The sequence below is a fragment of the Microcebus murinus genome, chromosome 5 (genome assembly GCF_040939455.1).
Source record: "Microcebus murinus isolate Inina chromosome 5, M.murinus_Inina_mat1.0, whole genome shotgun sequence".
In the NCBI taxonomy this organism is placed as follows: Eukaryota; Metazoa; Chordata; class Mammalia; order Primates; family Cheirogaleidae; genus Microcebus; species Microcebus murinus.
In genome coordinates, this window is record NC_134108.1 from 60,337,178 (window position 1) to 60,349,913 (window position 12,736).

General features: G+C 33.4%; 1 protein-coding gene across 4 annotated transcripts in view; it reads right to left on the minus strand.

The window, feature by feature from the left end:
* Window positions 1-3,359: 3,359 nt before the first annotated feature.
* The window catches only part of FUT9 (fucosyltransferase 9), a 180,872-nt gene continuing 171,495 nt past the window's right edge, over window positions 3,360-12,736 (minus strand). For all 4 annotated transcript variants that reach the window (XM_012769450.3, XM_012769447.3, XM_012769453.3 and 1 more), the window contains one exon: window positions 3,360-11,889. In XM_012769450.3, coding sequence (XP_012624904.1) covers window positions 10,801-11,880 — 1,080 coding nt within the window. In that variant the 5' untranslated portion in view covers window positions 11,881-11,889 and the 3' untranslated portion in view covers window positions 3,360-10,800. The remainder of the gene's footprint in view (window positions 11,890-12,736) is intronic.

The window sequence follows — 12,736 nt, forward strand, 5'->3', positions numbered from 1 at the left end:
CAGATCTACTATGGCATCTTGCCTTTCATGGCTTATTAAAATATTTGCTTAGCTGCCATAAAGTATTATGTTATTTACAGGTTGAATCAATGAAGGGAATAATATGGCAAGAATCGAAGAGCCCAGATCAACATTAGCCGAATGTCACATACTTGGTAGGTGTAGTTGGCCTCTATATTGCTAGGACTGGCTATTTATAATTTAACTTAATGCTTTACTTTCAGGATGCAGCAAGACTCAGTTGCATGATTTTCACTTGGAATAGTAGCTAGAGTCAACTTTTCTTATCATTATACTAACTTCACTGAAGCTGTTAAATTGAACTCAAAGGAACCAATCTATTTCTGTAAATAAATAAATAAATAAATGTATAAATAGGATTCCTGCTGTTTTAATAACATAGCAATGAAATTACTTTCCAACAGTGTAAATGCTTATATTGGTATTTTAAGTCACTACGAGCTATGTTCTATCCTTAATATATTATGATGAATGACTAATTTCACTGGCGGGGGCGGAGGGTGATTGGTCCACACATATTATCTGTTTGGAATTAAGCCCTTTCAAAAGTACAAGTATATTTTCTGAAAAACAAAAGAAGCAAAACAAAACAAACCCTTCCCTGAATGGAATACTTTTTGTTATTTGCAAAGACTGCTGTAAATTATCAGCATTTAAAGTCTCTTCTGCAGCCAAAATTCATATTTGTATATATTTTTAAATTACTTAAGTTACTAAATAAAAAGGCTAGGTTCACCTTTTTCCCCTACCAATTACATTGATTGACTATCTACACTGCCTAGATATTCTACATTATTGCCCAATTTAGTATTGTGCAGACCTGACCTCAAGGGTTTTTCCCCCCCTGGCAGTAGTACTGATTTTGGCAGTGTAAAAAAAGTAACCACTCTTGGTTATAGAAAAAGCTGCCAGAATACTGTGTTCATGGAATGGAACTAGTTAAGATGATTTTTTCACATCTTCATGCTTTGTAATATTAAAGTTGCTGTACAGTAAATTGTATCATTTGCCAACAATTTATATTGCCAACAATAAACTCCAAGAAGAAAATCTGGGGGGGATGGGATTTACCATAATATGCTGCAAAGTTAGAAAAAAAGCAAAGCAGCATTGTCTATTGGCTCACTAGCACTAAGAATAACATTTTCACTGTACCAAATGTTTAAAAAGGACTTTTGAAAGGACGTGAATCATGCACGTGAATTGAGACAAAGCCTCTGTGTGAACTGGCAGTGTAAGTCCCCCCAAAGCTGCATGATTCACCGAGTACATGCATTTTTTTCACCTAATATAAACACAACCTTAATATTGTCATATAATTTCTAACACATCTTATTTCAAACATGCATTAGCTACTAAAATAAGATTTTAAAGAAAAGCTGATGTTTGATATAAAATAATCATGTTTCTTTAAGTGTGGAAAAATACTCTACAAAAAAATAAGTATAAAAGTGATTTCTGATCAATGTGTGATTTTTATCTATAAAAATCCAGATGACTAATTAGTGTGCTTAAAACAACCGTGTAGGGTCTGCATAGCAACAATACACACACGGAAAGTTAATAGCATTAAACAACTATTAGCACAATGCAATTAAATCCTTATCAGAAATAACATGAACCTATAAACTGTACATTTGGCATTAGGTTTCAGGGTATTTTTAAGAGTTGTTTTTTTTAAAATATGACAATACAATAGTGCAAAATTACATTACATTAACAAAATTTACAATTATCATCCAAATAGTTTATGGATTATTGACCCTTACAATTCATACATTGGCAGAATTGGCACATTTTATTTCAGTGTGATAGTTTTCACCTTCCTTGAGTGTAAGTCATTTTATTCAAAGTTACACTTGAACGACGTAGAAAAGGTATTGGAATATATGTGTCTATATGAGTGTGCTCTTGAGGGAATGAGTCAAGAGGAAGCATGTAAAGTCTCTCCATTCATTTGTAGAACTTCCTTGCAGCTTTCTTCCTCAGCAACCCTTTAATCAGAGCTCCTAAAGAAATTACCTGTTGACTTCTTCCCTTCCCCTTTGTCGTGGCTGGAGGAGCAGGGACATGTCCACATGGAAGAGAGCAGGAAGAAAAGGAGAAAAATTCTAGAAGAATATGTGGCTGTTCGTGCCCTGTGTCAGGCTAATTAAATCAGCATTTATAATCAATACATCAAGATTTATTAGGAGCTTCTCAGGTAATTCTAATGTACAATCCATCACACTCATTTACAGATGAGAAATCTGTGGCCCAGAAATGCTAGTGAATTACACAGGATATTGTGAAAAATAGATCTTGGGCTCCAGTCCTTAGTTTACTGCTCTTTCTCTTATTTCTTGTTGAAATTTTTCTCCTTTCTGCAGCCTTGTGAACTTGAATCTAGATACAAACTTGTTTTGGCTCTTTACTTTTTCTACTTAAAACCCTCTACTATTCGGCACACATGTTGTTCTGGAATTAGGACAAGCCACATTATTACAGTGAAGGTGATTAATCTCAATAGTTTCATTCAAGTAACTTTGACCAGTTACATTTCTGCAGGAAAACAATACTTGTTATCTTTGTCTCATACATGATTTAATTCTTAGAGACTCTAAAGCAATGCTATTTTTTATATTGTCACAATTACTCCATTAATCCTGACTCCTACCAAACCCAATCTTTGAGGGGTAAAAGCATCTGAAAAAATACATTGTTTTTGAAGGCTGCCATCATTACGATAACTCCAAAAATCTGCACTTTTATTTAAGGATAAAAAAGGAATCATTATTTCCACTATTTTTTTTCTCCTATCTCCATAGCCTGTTAATCTTCCAGAGCAGAAGATTTCATTGATTTGAATATAGTGCATCTACAAATTGAAAGGGTTATTTTTCCCTTCTAAGTAAAATCCTGGCATGATAGTCTTTGTCCTTTGAATAATTATTTTAAAATAGTATATAAAATATTCTAGATAGGTCATCTGTTATCTAAAAAGCAGACTGCTTCCAGTTTTACATAGACAATCAGATAATCTCCCTTTTGCTCAAGGGCTCTTGAAGAAGAAAACAATTATAAAAAAGTCCTGATCTCATTATAGTCCCTGGAAACAGGTATCCACCGTTAAGTGAGCTCTTCTCCCGTAAGCTCACCTTGGACAAGGATGGCATCTTCAGGATTATCTCTTTGAGGGACTGAAGGTGGCTAATGAGGCCAATCCAAGATTGGAAGATGCACTGTTGTAACTCTGGCACATATTTCTCACATAATGAGTAGTCCTGGGTTGTTAATTTAGTCTTTGGATACTGTTTCTGCAGAGCCTGCTTTTCTATCTTCTGCACCCTCATTAATCAAAATGGAATGCAGCCGTGTGTAAAAAGTTAACACAGTTTACATACCTTTCTGTAGAAATGGCCCTTAAAATTTTTCACATTAAACTTATATTTATTTTTCACATTGAAATTCCAGCTAGCTGTAATTTAACATACTTTACATACACAACTAATTCAAAATTATTTGGTTGCCAGAGCACTCAGAAAAATAACTTAATTCAATTTTTAAAGTTTCCTAATGTTGTCATTGAAATACACATTTCTTATGTTCTTTAAAGGAACACAATTAGAAACTACTTAAAAATACTGTTTTGAATATTATTCATTTTTTTCACACAAAAAATATAAAATTTCTTTAAGTCTACTTTTTTGTTCTAACACAGTACAGCTTAAAAATGTACACATAAACAGTTGAGATTATTCATGTCAAAACTTTATGTATTATGCAATTAGCAATTAGAATAGTCTTAATCACAATCTGGCTAAGAACTATTTTATTTCCGCACCACTGAACAAATACATTCTTGTTTGTTGAATTTATATCCTAACATTTAAAAGTAACTATTAGCAGTTTTTTTTCTTTTTTAGTTTTGGGAAAAGTAGATGGAGGCTAGATTCTTTTGCTAACAAATCATTAGATTTGTATATAAGCTAGTAGACCAACTGAAGTGACAGATTAAGTCAAGTTGTTGAATATTTCTAGGCCTCTTGCCTTACTAGCAAATGATCTCTAAGGATCTTCCTGCTATTCCATTCTATGACTTGAGCTATACCAACTGATAATAAGCTAAATTGACTATTAATTCACTGATTGCTCATAACAGGGAGGGAAAATTAGGCCTGCTTGGGGTCCAATTATTTTAAGAAATGGTGTATATGTTTAGTAACACAAACAATACCTATTCACCACTGCTGCCTGCTCCTCACACCCCTTCTACTACTTAGTAATTACAGAAGACATAAATACTTGCTTCCCTACTATATTTATTCATTTCCCATCTCCTGAAGATTATTCTTTTGGCTTGCCTAAATTTTCAATGATTCTTACAAGCTGCCTGCTGAACACCTTCAGAGTTTTAGAACTGAAATTGTGGAAATACTTCTGGCTTCCTCACAATTGTCTTTTATAAAAATAAAAGATAGTAACTGAACACTTATTACCCAGTCACCTGAATATAATTTCATTTGTCCTCACCAAAAAACACATCAGGAATATGTTACTTCTATTTTACTTACTACAGATCCAAAATCTGAGGCTAAGAAAAGTCGAGTAACTTGAATACAGCTAGTGAATGGAAGAGCTCAGATTGAATTCTAAATTTGTGGTCCTCAAAGATCCATGGGCTACAACTGATTGCCATATCTCCACTGCAAATTACCTTTCTACCTATCAGGCAAGGACTTTGGAACCCAGGAAAGTGGTCTTATAAACACACACAATAGATAAGAAGATCACAGAAGCATAGATTCTAATAATTGTCTAGTTCAGTCTTTCCTGTTGCAAAATATAAACATGCAGTTAGAACATAGGAAAAGAATGAGAGATATGGTTTCAAGAATGAGAGACACAGTTTCTTTTCCTAATAGTTCCTCTAGGCCAAGAACTGTTCCTGTCTTTTTTTGTGTACTGGTGATTCCTAGAGGTGGCCTCAGATTAGTATTACCTGTGGAAGCTTTACAACTGTTTTCCTTCTGGGTTCTTCCTCAAACCAAATGGGTCAGATCTCTGGAAGTCGGACTTGGACATCCACAATTTCAAAGCCTCCCCAGATGATTCTAATGTGTATTCAGATTTGAGAATTAATGCTATAAGCCACTCACAACTTTAAAGGAATGTCTGTAGGCTCAAGCGTCCCCAAACTACGCCTCGTCCTGGGCCCACAGTGTGCATGTGTGGAATGTGCACCACACTTTCCAACAGCCCTCCAACGGTCTGAGGGACAGTGAACTGACCCCCTGTTTAAAAAGTTTGAGGACCCCTGCTAGACTATAGATAACCTGCTCCAAATCACAAAATTGGTCAGTGAGTTCCACACTCATGCATAAAATAATTTGGCTTGAAGTAGAGGAACCCTTCAAGAAAGGCAGTACCTTATATTATTTGAGTAATAGAATACTTCTCATTTAAGAAGTGGGATGAGAAACCTCAAAACTGGTGGCCCATCAGAACCATCTGGGGAGATTTTTAAAATAAAGATTTCAGGTCTCATCTCAGACCCAGAGACTCAGAGGTTGTATATTATTAACAATCTCTCAAATGGTTTTTTATGTGTTAATCTAGAAGTCCCAAAGATATGTGTGTTTGAGAACCACTGATTTAAGATAGAGTGGTTCACCAAGTACAGCAGGAACAGAATGATATGGCAAATGTATTAGAAAAAAACATGCTCTTTTATTGAACCAATTTGAAGAGATTCTAATTTGTATGGGGCAGGGCCCAGGAACCAGTATTGTTCATAAATACCTCTGGTAAGTCTAGGTGAGGTGAGTTAGGAACCATGCTTTGAGTAACACTGACTAAAGGCGACTAGTGTTGGAAAATTTCTTTTTTTAAATCAAAATATCTTCAAAGTAAATGAAGTATGTGAACATATATTAACCTTAAGTTTAAAAATAACTAAATTTCCTAAATGTATTAAATCCAGCTTACTCAAACTATGCTATTTTTTTTTTTTATCAGTTAGGGATTGTCTTGTATGTTTCCACTGCCTTCCTGAAATTTTTGCATCAATTAATGTTTTGGATTATTATAATGACTTTGGATAGTACAGAAAAATCTAAAATATCTCAAAATAATGCCCAATATATCATTGGTTTTCTTCAGGCAATTAAGTTTTTATTGAGTAGTGAGTTCAAAAAATATTGGTAGACAACTAAGGGGAGGGAAGAAATAAAGGAGGAAGATTAGTTAATTGAGCATTTGTTATATTGCAATTCTGCATTAGAATTTTTCCATATATTAGTTTAAATAATCAATTTTATACTTTAACTGTCTATATAGAGAAATAAAAAGGGGAATCTGTTTCGAGTATTTATTTTCAAAAATTATTTTGAGATGGTCATTGAAATTGTATTTGCAAATGTATGCATATATCAATTTAGATCTTAGACAAGAAAGTAATAGTGATAGAATGAACCTTACAAACAACAAGGTCCAGAGAGGTTAAGTGGCTTTCCCAAAACTAGAGTTTGTTGAACTAATAACCCAGGGTAGAATTCATATTTCCAGTTTAGCACGCTACCCCTCATTTATGTTATGTTAACTGTTTTTTAAAATGATTATAAATATGGATGCATTCAATATGAATTACTAAGAGGGAGAACACTTTGGGTAGTAGTGAAGCTTTCCCATGTGCAAAATGCTACAAAATCTCTAGATGAGAGAAAGCCAAAAAAAAAAATTCTTAATTGACTGATGTTTGCAATACAATGGAAAGAAGTTAGGGAGGAAAGAAACCATATTTCTCTCCATGCATAGTATGGTATTAGATATCTGCCCTTCACAGTTCTTGCACTTTATATTCTCCTTAAATACAAATTTTCCTTCCTGAAAATTTAATAAATTTCTTTCCTGAGAAACAGTTAATATGTTATTAATATTTGAATAGAATGTTAACATGTTCCAAATTCTTTTTAATTTTTCTTGCAATGTTGTTTCTTTTGGGGCTTTAGCATGTGGTAAGACAAGTATGACTTCTTGCTGCAACCAGGCAGCAAACTAATAAAATAAATATAAAATATTATCTCCAGTTTGTACCAATAAGCTGGTACTGTCACCACATGTAAAAAATATATTTTGCATGACCACTAATGACATTCATTTATTTTTCACAGTATTTGTTGAGACCCTCCTCTGCATTAGGAACTGTGCTTATCCTTTAGATTCTGAATTTTGTTCTATTTAACAGCTCGATTGTAATTTCTTGAGAAGTTCCCCTAAATGAGATGAGAGTTAAGGGAGCTCAAAAATATGATCAAGTACAGTCATAATGTGAGGATGTAAAACTTGTTTTAGTAACATTAATTCATGCAAAAAAAAAATTTCTAGGTGATTACCTTAAGACTCATGGAATCTATTTTGAAAATAGGCTGTCAAAAAAATATCGGTAGCATAGTTTCCTATTCTTTTCATATTTAACCTCCAATTGGAGGCAAGAATTTAAAGACTCAGCAAATAATTCCTAAATATTCCATTGCTTTACACATTAAATGCTCTGAACTTTCTACACCCTCACAATAGAAAACATTTCTGCACATTCTACAATTATCATGTTTTTACAGTAAATATACAAATTTTAAACTTATACTAGTTTCTCACTAGGGTTTTTTTCAATTCTACTTCATAGTGTCAAATATAAACCTGTCATAATACATGTGACTGTCATGTCTTTCTTTTTCAGACTGTAATACTGATGGACGTGGACAATTCAGTATATATTCTTATTAGTAAGGCTGACAATGAGTAATATGTAACTATTCTTACTGAGGTATACAATCAATATTTAAACATTCAGACAATTGAAGGTAATAACTTTATGATATTTTGAAATAAAACATTTTAAATGGTCTGCTCTATTTTTATATCCACACTCAACCTCAGGCATAATTATAAGTTTTTATAACCAGTAAAAGGCTGATTTTGTAAATCAATATATCTTTTGCATGAGATATTCTTTAAAGAATTGTAATCCACAGGATTTAGTGAAGGAGTGGCTGAGAACTGTACACTTTCTTGAGGGTTGCATTTCACTTAAATTCAGTGAAAACCCATTTCCTTCTGCTTAAGCTCAACTCCTAAAATATTTAAACCAGGAAGAATGCTAACAAGTTTGGGTTTCTTTTAAATGTATACCTTCAAAAGTAAAAGTTCTGCACAGAGTATACCATTCTACAGTCCCTAAATAATACCAATAAGACTTTGACATTTATATGAATTGAGATATATTTCTATGATAAGGAGGGAATGTGATAGAAAACAAAAGTGGGATTAAGAGAGGTAGGACCCTTAAATTCTAATCCTAATTACTTTCACTAGCTGTTGTGCATATGCGTGTATGTATGTGTGTGAACATGTGTCTTGAATAAGTAATACCTCTGGATCTAGTTAAACTCATAAATAGAAGATAGTAGTTTGTAAACATAGTTATAATTCCTTCTAGCCCTAAAACTCATAAATCAATGGATACAGAACTGAAAGCTTCAGTTGAGTCATTCATTTTCCACTTCAAATTCAGAAAACTTTTCTTCTGGGACTTGGTAATGGATTTTCAATGTACCTGTTAGTCAATTAATAGTATTGTTTTGGCTTGAATCATATTATGTCAGCATTTGATTACAGTCACAGTCCAAGAGAGAGTGTAAATTCATGGTCAACAATAGAGGCAACTGCCCTCCAGTCTTTTAGTTCTTTGAAATCATGAGTTGAACTCATATTGAATGCTTTTCTGCTTTCAAAGAAAGAAGGTGCTTTCTAAACTTGTTTACCAATGCATCCTGCATCCTCTTAAGATCTGTATACTTTTTACAGGTTGAAAATGACAAAGCAAATGTGAATATATGAATTTGATTATTTTAACAATAAAATAAATGTGGGAGATCTTTACTTATCTAGGAGGGAATTCACACAGACATTTTTTTAATGCAGCGTGATTAGAAGGGGTAATATGGAGGGATTCTATGTTGGGTCAAATGAGTAGACCAAGTTTACAGCTCAGAAACATGTAAAGTTGCTAAGCAATTGGGGAAATTTGCTACTTGTTTTTCATTAAATCAGTAGTGACCCAAATATACTCCATTGAGAGTAGTATGTGAATAAACATACACTTGAGCTGGAATTGAAAGGAAGCTTTCATATGTCTATCCACTTAATCGTAAGCTCATTTAAGGCAGTGATAGTACCTTTTCATCTTATCTCTGTGATAGTTAGGGCACTGCCTGATACTGCATACCTGTTCAATTATGGCTAAAGAAATGAATCTGGGCATCAAACAATCCTATATCCAATGCAGGAGTACTCCTCTGCTCAGATCTTTCCAGTGCTAGGGTAAGTTCATTCTCTTACAAGGAATTGTTGAACATACCTCTTTCTTACTGAATTGAAATTTATTTCTCTCTAACTTCTATATGGTATAGAAGATTGTGGATTTGAGTTCTACTAAGTCAAAATGTAATAGAACTGTTAGAATAAATCACAAATAGACCTAAATGGATAAATATTCTAATTATTTTGAGAGATTTGGGGCCTGAACAGAATAAAGCCACTAATGATTCTTTTGGGGGATGTTTTCCTTGAACAATCATTAGCATTCCATCTCTTCTCACCTACCATCTCTGCTTATATCCAGTTCCTCCCTTCTCTAACTTTATGGAGGAAAATGCTGTAGGCAACTGCAAGTTAAGGGATAAATTCTGCAATAATTTAGTGTAAAACTAGGTTTATTTTGGTTTCCCAAAGCCCTGAAGACCGTTGTCATATGTGCCATGTATGAATAATTACTAAAATGGAACATAAAACATCATCTTCAATTAATACATCTAAGCTAGAACTGTCACTTGTTTGAAACAAAAATGTTCCCATGACTTTCAATGCCATTTATTCATTCAATAGATCCGCATTGAGATCCTACTCTGTCATAGCATTGTGTAGAGATCCCCACTTTATTATATTTAATATCTTATATTTAACACGTTGATAAGTTTATTTAGGTTCTCTTAAATGATAAGAACTAAATCAAATGATAATGACGGCATAAATGCTATGTCTATTTATTTGTCCATATGGTAAAATAAAACTGCTTTAGATATTGGAATAGGTAGTTTCATTTGCAAGTCAGCTTAATGAAAATAAATGGGAAGTTTAATAGCTTCCTAAATAGAACAACTCTGCTTCACACCTTCTTATTCAATACATGAATAAATTTGCCTTCACAAATGTGGTAAACAGGTAAAAAATAGATCAAATAGAGACAGTTACACACTTTGTTCAACTTTGAATTCAGAGAGGTTAGAACTCAATTGCAATATGTTCTTTCTTTGTTACAGTATGCAAACTTGGAACTAAAGATTATAATAGTGAAAATCTTTTATATTTTAAGATAAACATCTTCATCTCTGAAATAGATTAAATAGCTGATTAGTGTAGAAACAATAATCAAATCAGAAACTTACATTATGGACAGCTACAGAAATGTGAATGAACAATGTTTACGAATGATAGTGAAGAATAAATTATTTTTCAGTGCACATAATCAGGTATATACAGGATAATTTAAAACCAAATGGAATGATTGCTAATGCTGAGCTTTCAAAAATCACCACCAAAATATGCATGTTACCCAAGAGAAGGTGATAAAAATAAATTGTGACCCAAAGGTAGAGTATTATTATATTTCTTTTCTTATCTTCAAAAGTTGGAAGATATTGCATCAAAATATTTTATCAAGTGTGCAAATGATGAAAAATTTTAATTCCAAAACCATTTCTCTAAATTACCAACAGACTTATATTCTTGATGCCTTTTCACATGATCACAAGCCAAGCATGCATGTGATTCCCAAAATCGTGGAAGATTTACAGTGAAATCCTTCCTCCAGTTAAAGTAACTAAGGTATAACTTATTGTTTTTGTCAACTTCCTTCAGATACTTTGCTAGCTCACTGGGAGAGTTATAATCTTCCACATGAATGAATGAATCTGCTGGAATATAATTCTCATAGTTTTCCCTAGATGGCCCCAGTACAACAGGTACAGAGCCAGCCAGAAAAGCATTGTAAAGCTTTTCTGTGATGTAATCTTTGTGGATTGAGTTTTCAAAGGAAAGATAAAATTTACAAGTGGATATGGTAGGAATCAAATTTTTATCATTGACATATTCTCCAAAAGCTTGCCCGTAGGTATGGATCTCAATACTTTTGCTTAGCTCATTGTAATACTTGACCCTGGCATGCTCAGGGTTCCAGTTACTTACAACCCAGCACACCAACTTCTCTTTGCTTGGCACTTCAAACACGAAGGGGTTGGTGCTCACTGTCAAGAAGCCATAAGGCACTTGGATATCTGAGTCACGGCGGTAAGTCAGAGTCAGGTTGAACAAGTGCTCAATACCACTCTTTTGAGGCGTGTGAGTTGGTGATTCCAAATTCATCCAAATCCATTTCTGGAAGGGTGGCCTAGCTTGCTGAGGTAAATTAGTCAGATCCCAACTGATGTCTCGGTGATGGATCAAAACTGCATGAGACTTGTTGTACAGTGAACGGTCTGTTGTGAGATGGCATCCTTGGATATTGAACATTGCTTGGCAAGATGTAAGGTCAAAGGTCTGCCCGAATGGCCACACCCACACCAGAATAGTAGTTTCATTAAAATAATCAGTTTTGGTGGAGAAGAAATTTTTCATTTTCAGCACAGAGCTGGCTGACTCCATTGGACTGAAGATCCAGCTGTTGGTGGGCTTGATGTAAATGAGCAGACATGCCATGAAGCAGCCCAGAATAAAGCAGACAATTAAAAATGGGCGGAGAATTCCTTTGGATGTTGATGTCATAGTTTTTTTCTGTGAAATAGAGAAAGAAAGAGGGGTAGGTAGGGGCACGGATGAAGAGATAATCATACATATAATTTGAGATAAACGTGATATATTCTAAAATATACTTAATCACAAAATTAGCTGCATTTTCCTTTTCAGTGTTTTCAAACCATAGAGAGAAACAGAACTTTCATTGAATCCAAGAAACTGCTTTTTAAAAGAGTTTTCCATAAACTTTTTCCTACAAATAATGATTCAGAATTTGTTGTAAATGTATGAGCATAGCTTCAAGCCAAGGAACATTTTTTTTCAATGCCATTCCTACCTTTTCTATTTTTATTTGCTTGTAGAACTGGTACAACAGATTGTCATCACCAAACCCATGACTAAGATTTTTAGTATTCTAAAAGCACATCAGATTATCGAATTAGTGAATTTCCCAGTTGACATAATCGAATTTCTACTATGGTATGGAGACTCTAATATAACTTTGGAGTTCAGATGGAATGCAATAGAATACCAAACTTTTCAAAGGAAAAATGTTTTTGTTGTTTGGTATAAGTTTGTCTTCATTGTTTATAAATATATCAGGATAGTCATCTGGTAAAAAATGGTAACTATTGATTTGATATCTTTTTAAAAAATAAGTACACTGATGTAAATTTTGATAAATTTAAAAACCTCATTATTTTATTTTTTATTCACATACTTTTTCTTACCATTCTCTTTATTTACTTTTACTAATCTGCTAGTATATTCAATATCTACCAAGATGTAAACATGAAATGCTTTATCAGTGTTACAATATTCTTACTTATGTGTTCTTATGTGATATTGGGGCTTTGAAGAAAAGTTTATCTTTGTATTTAAATGA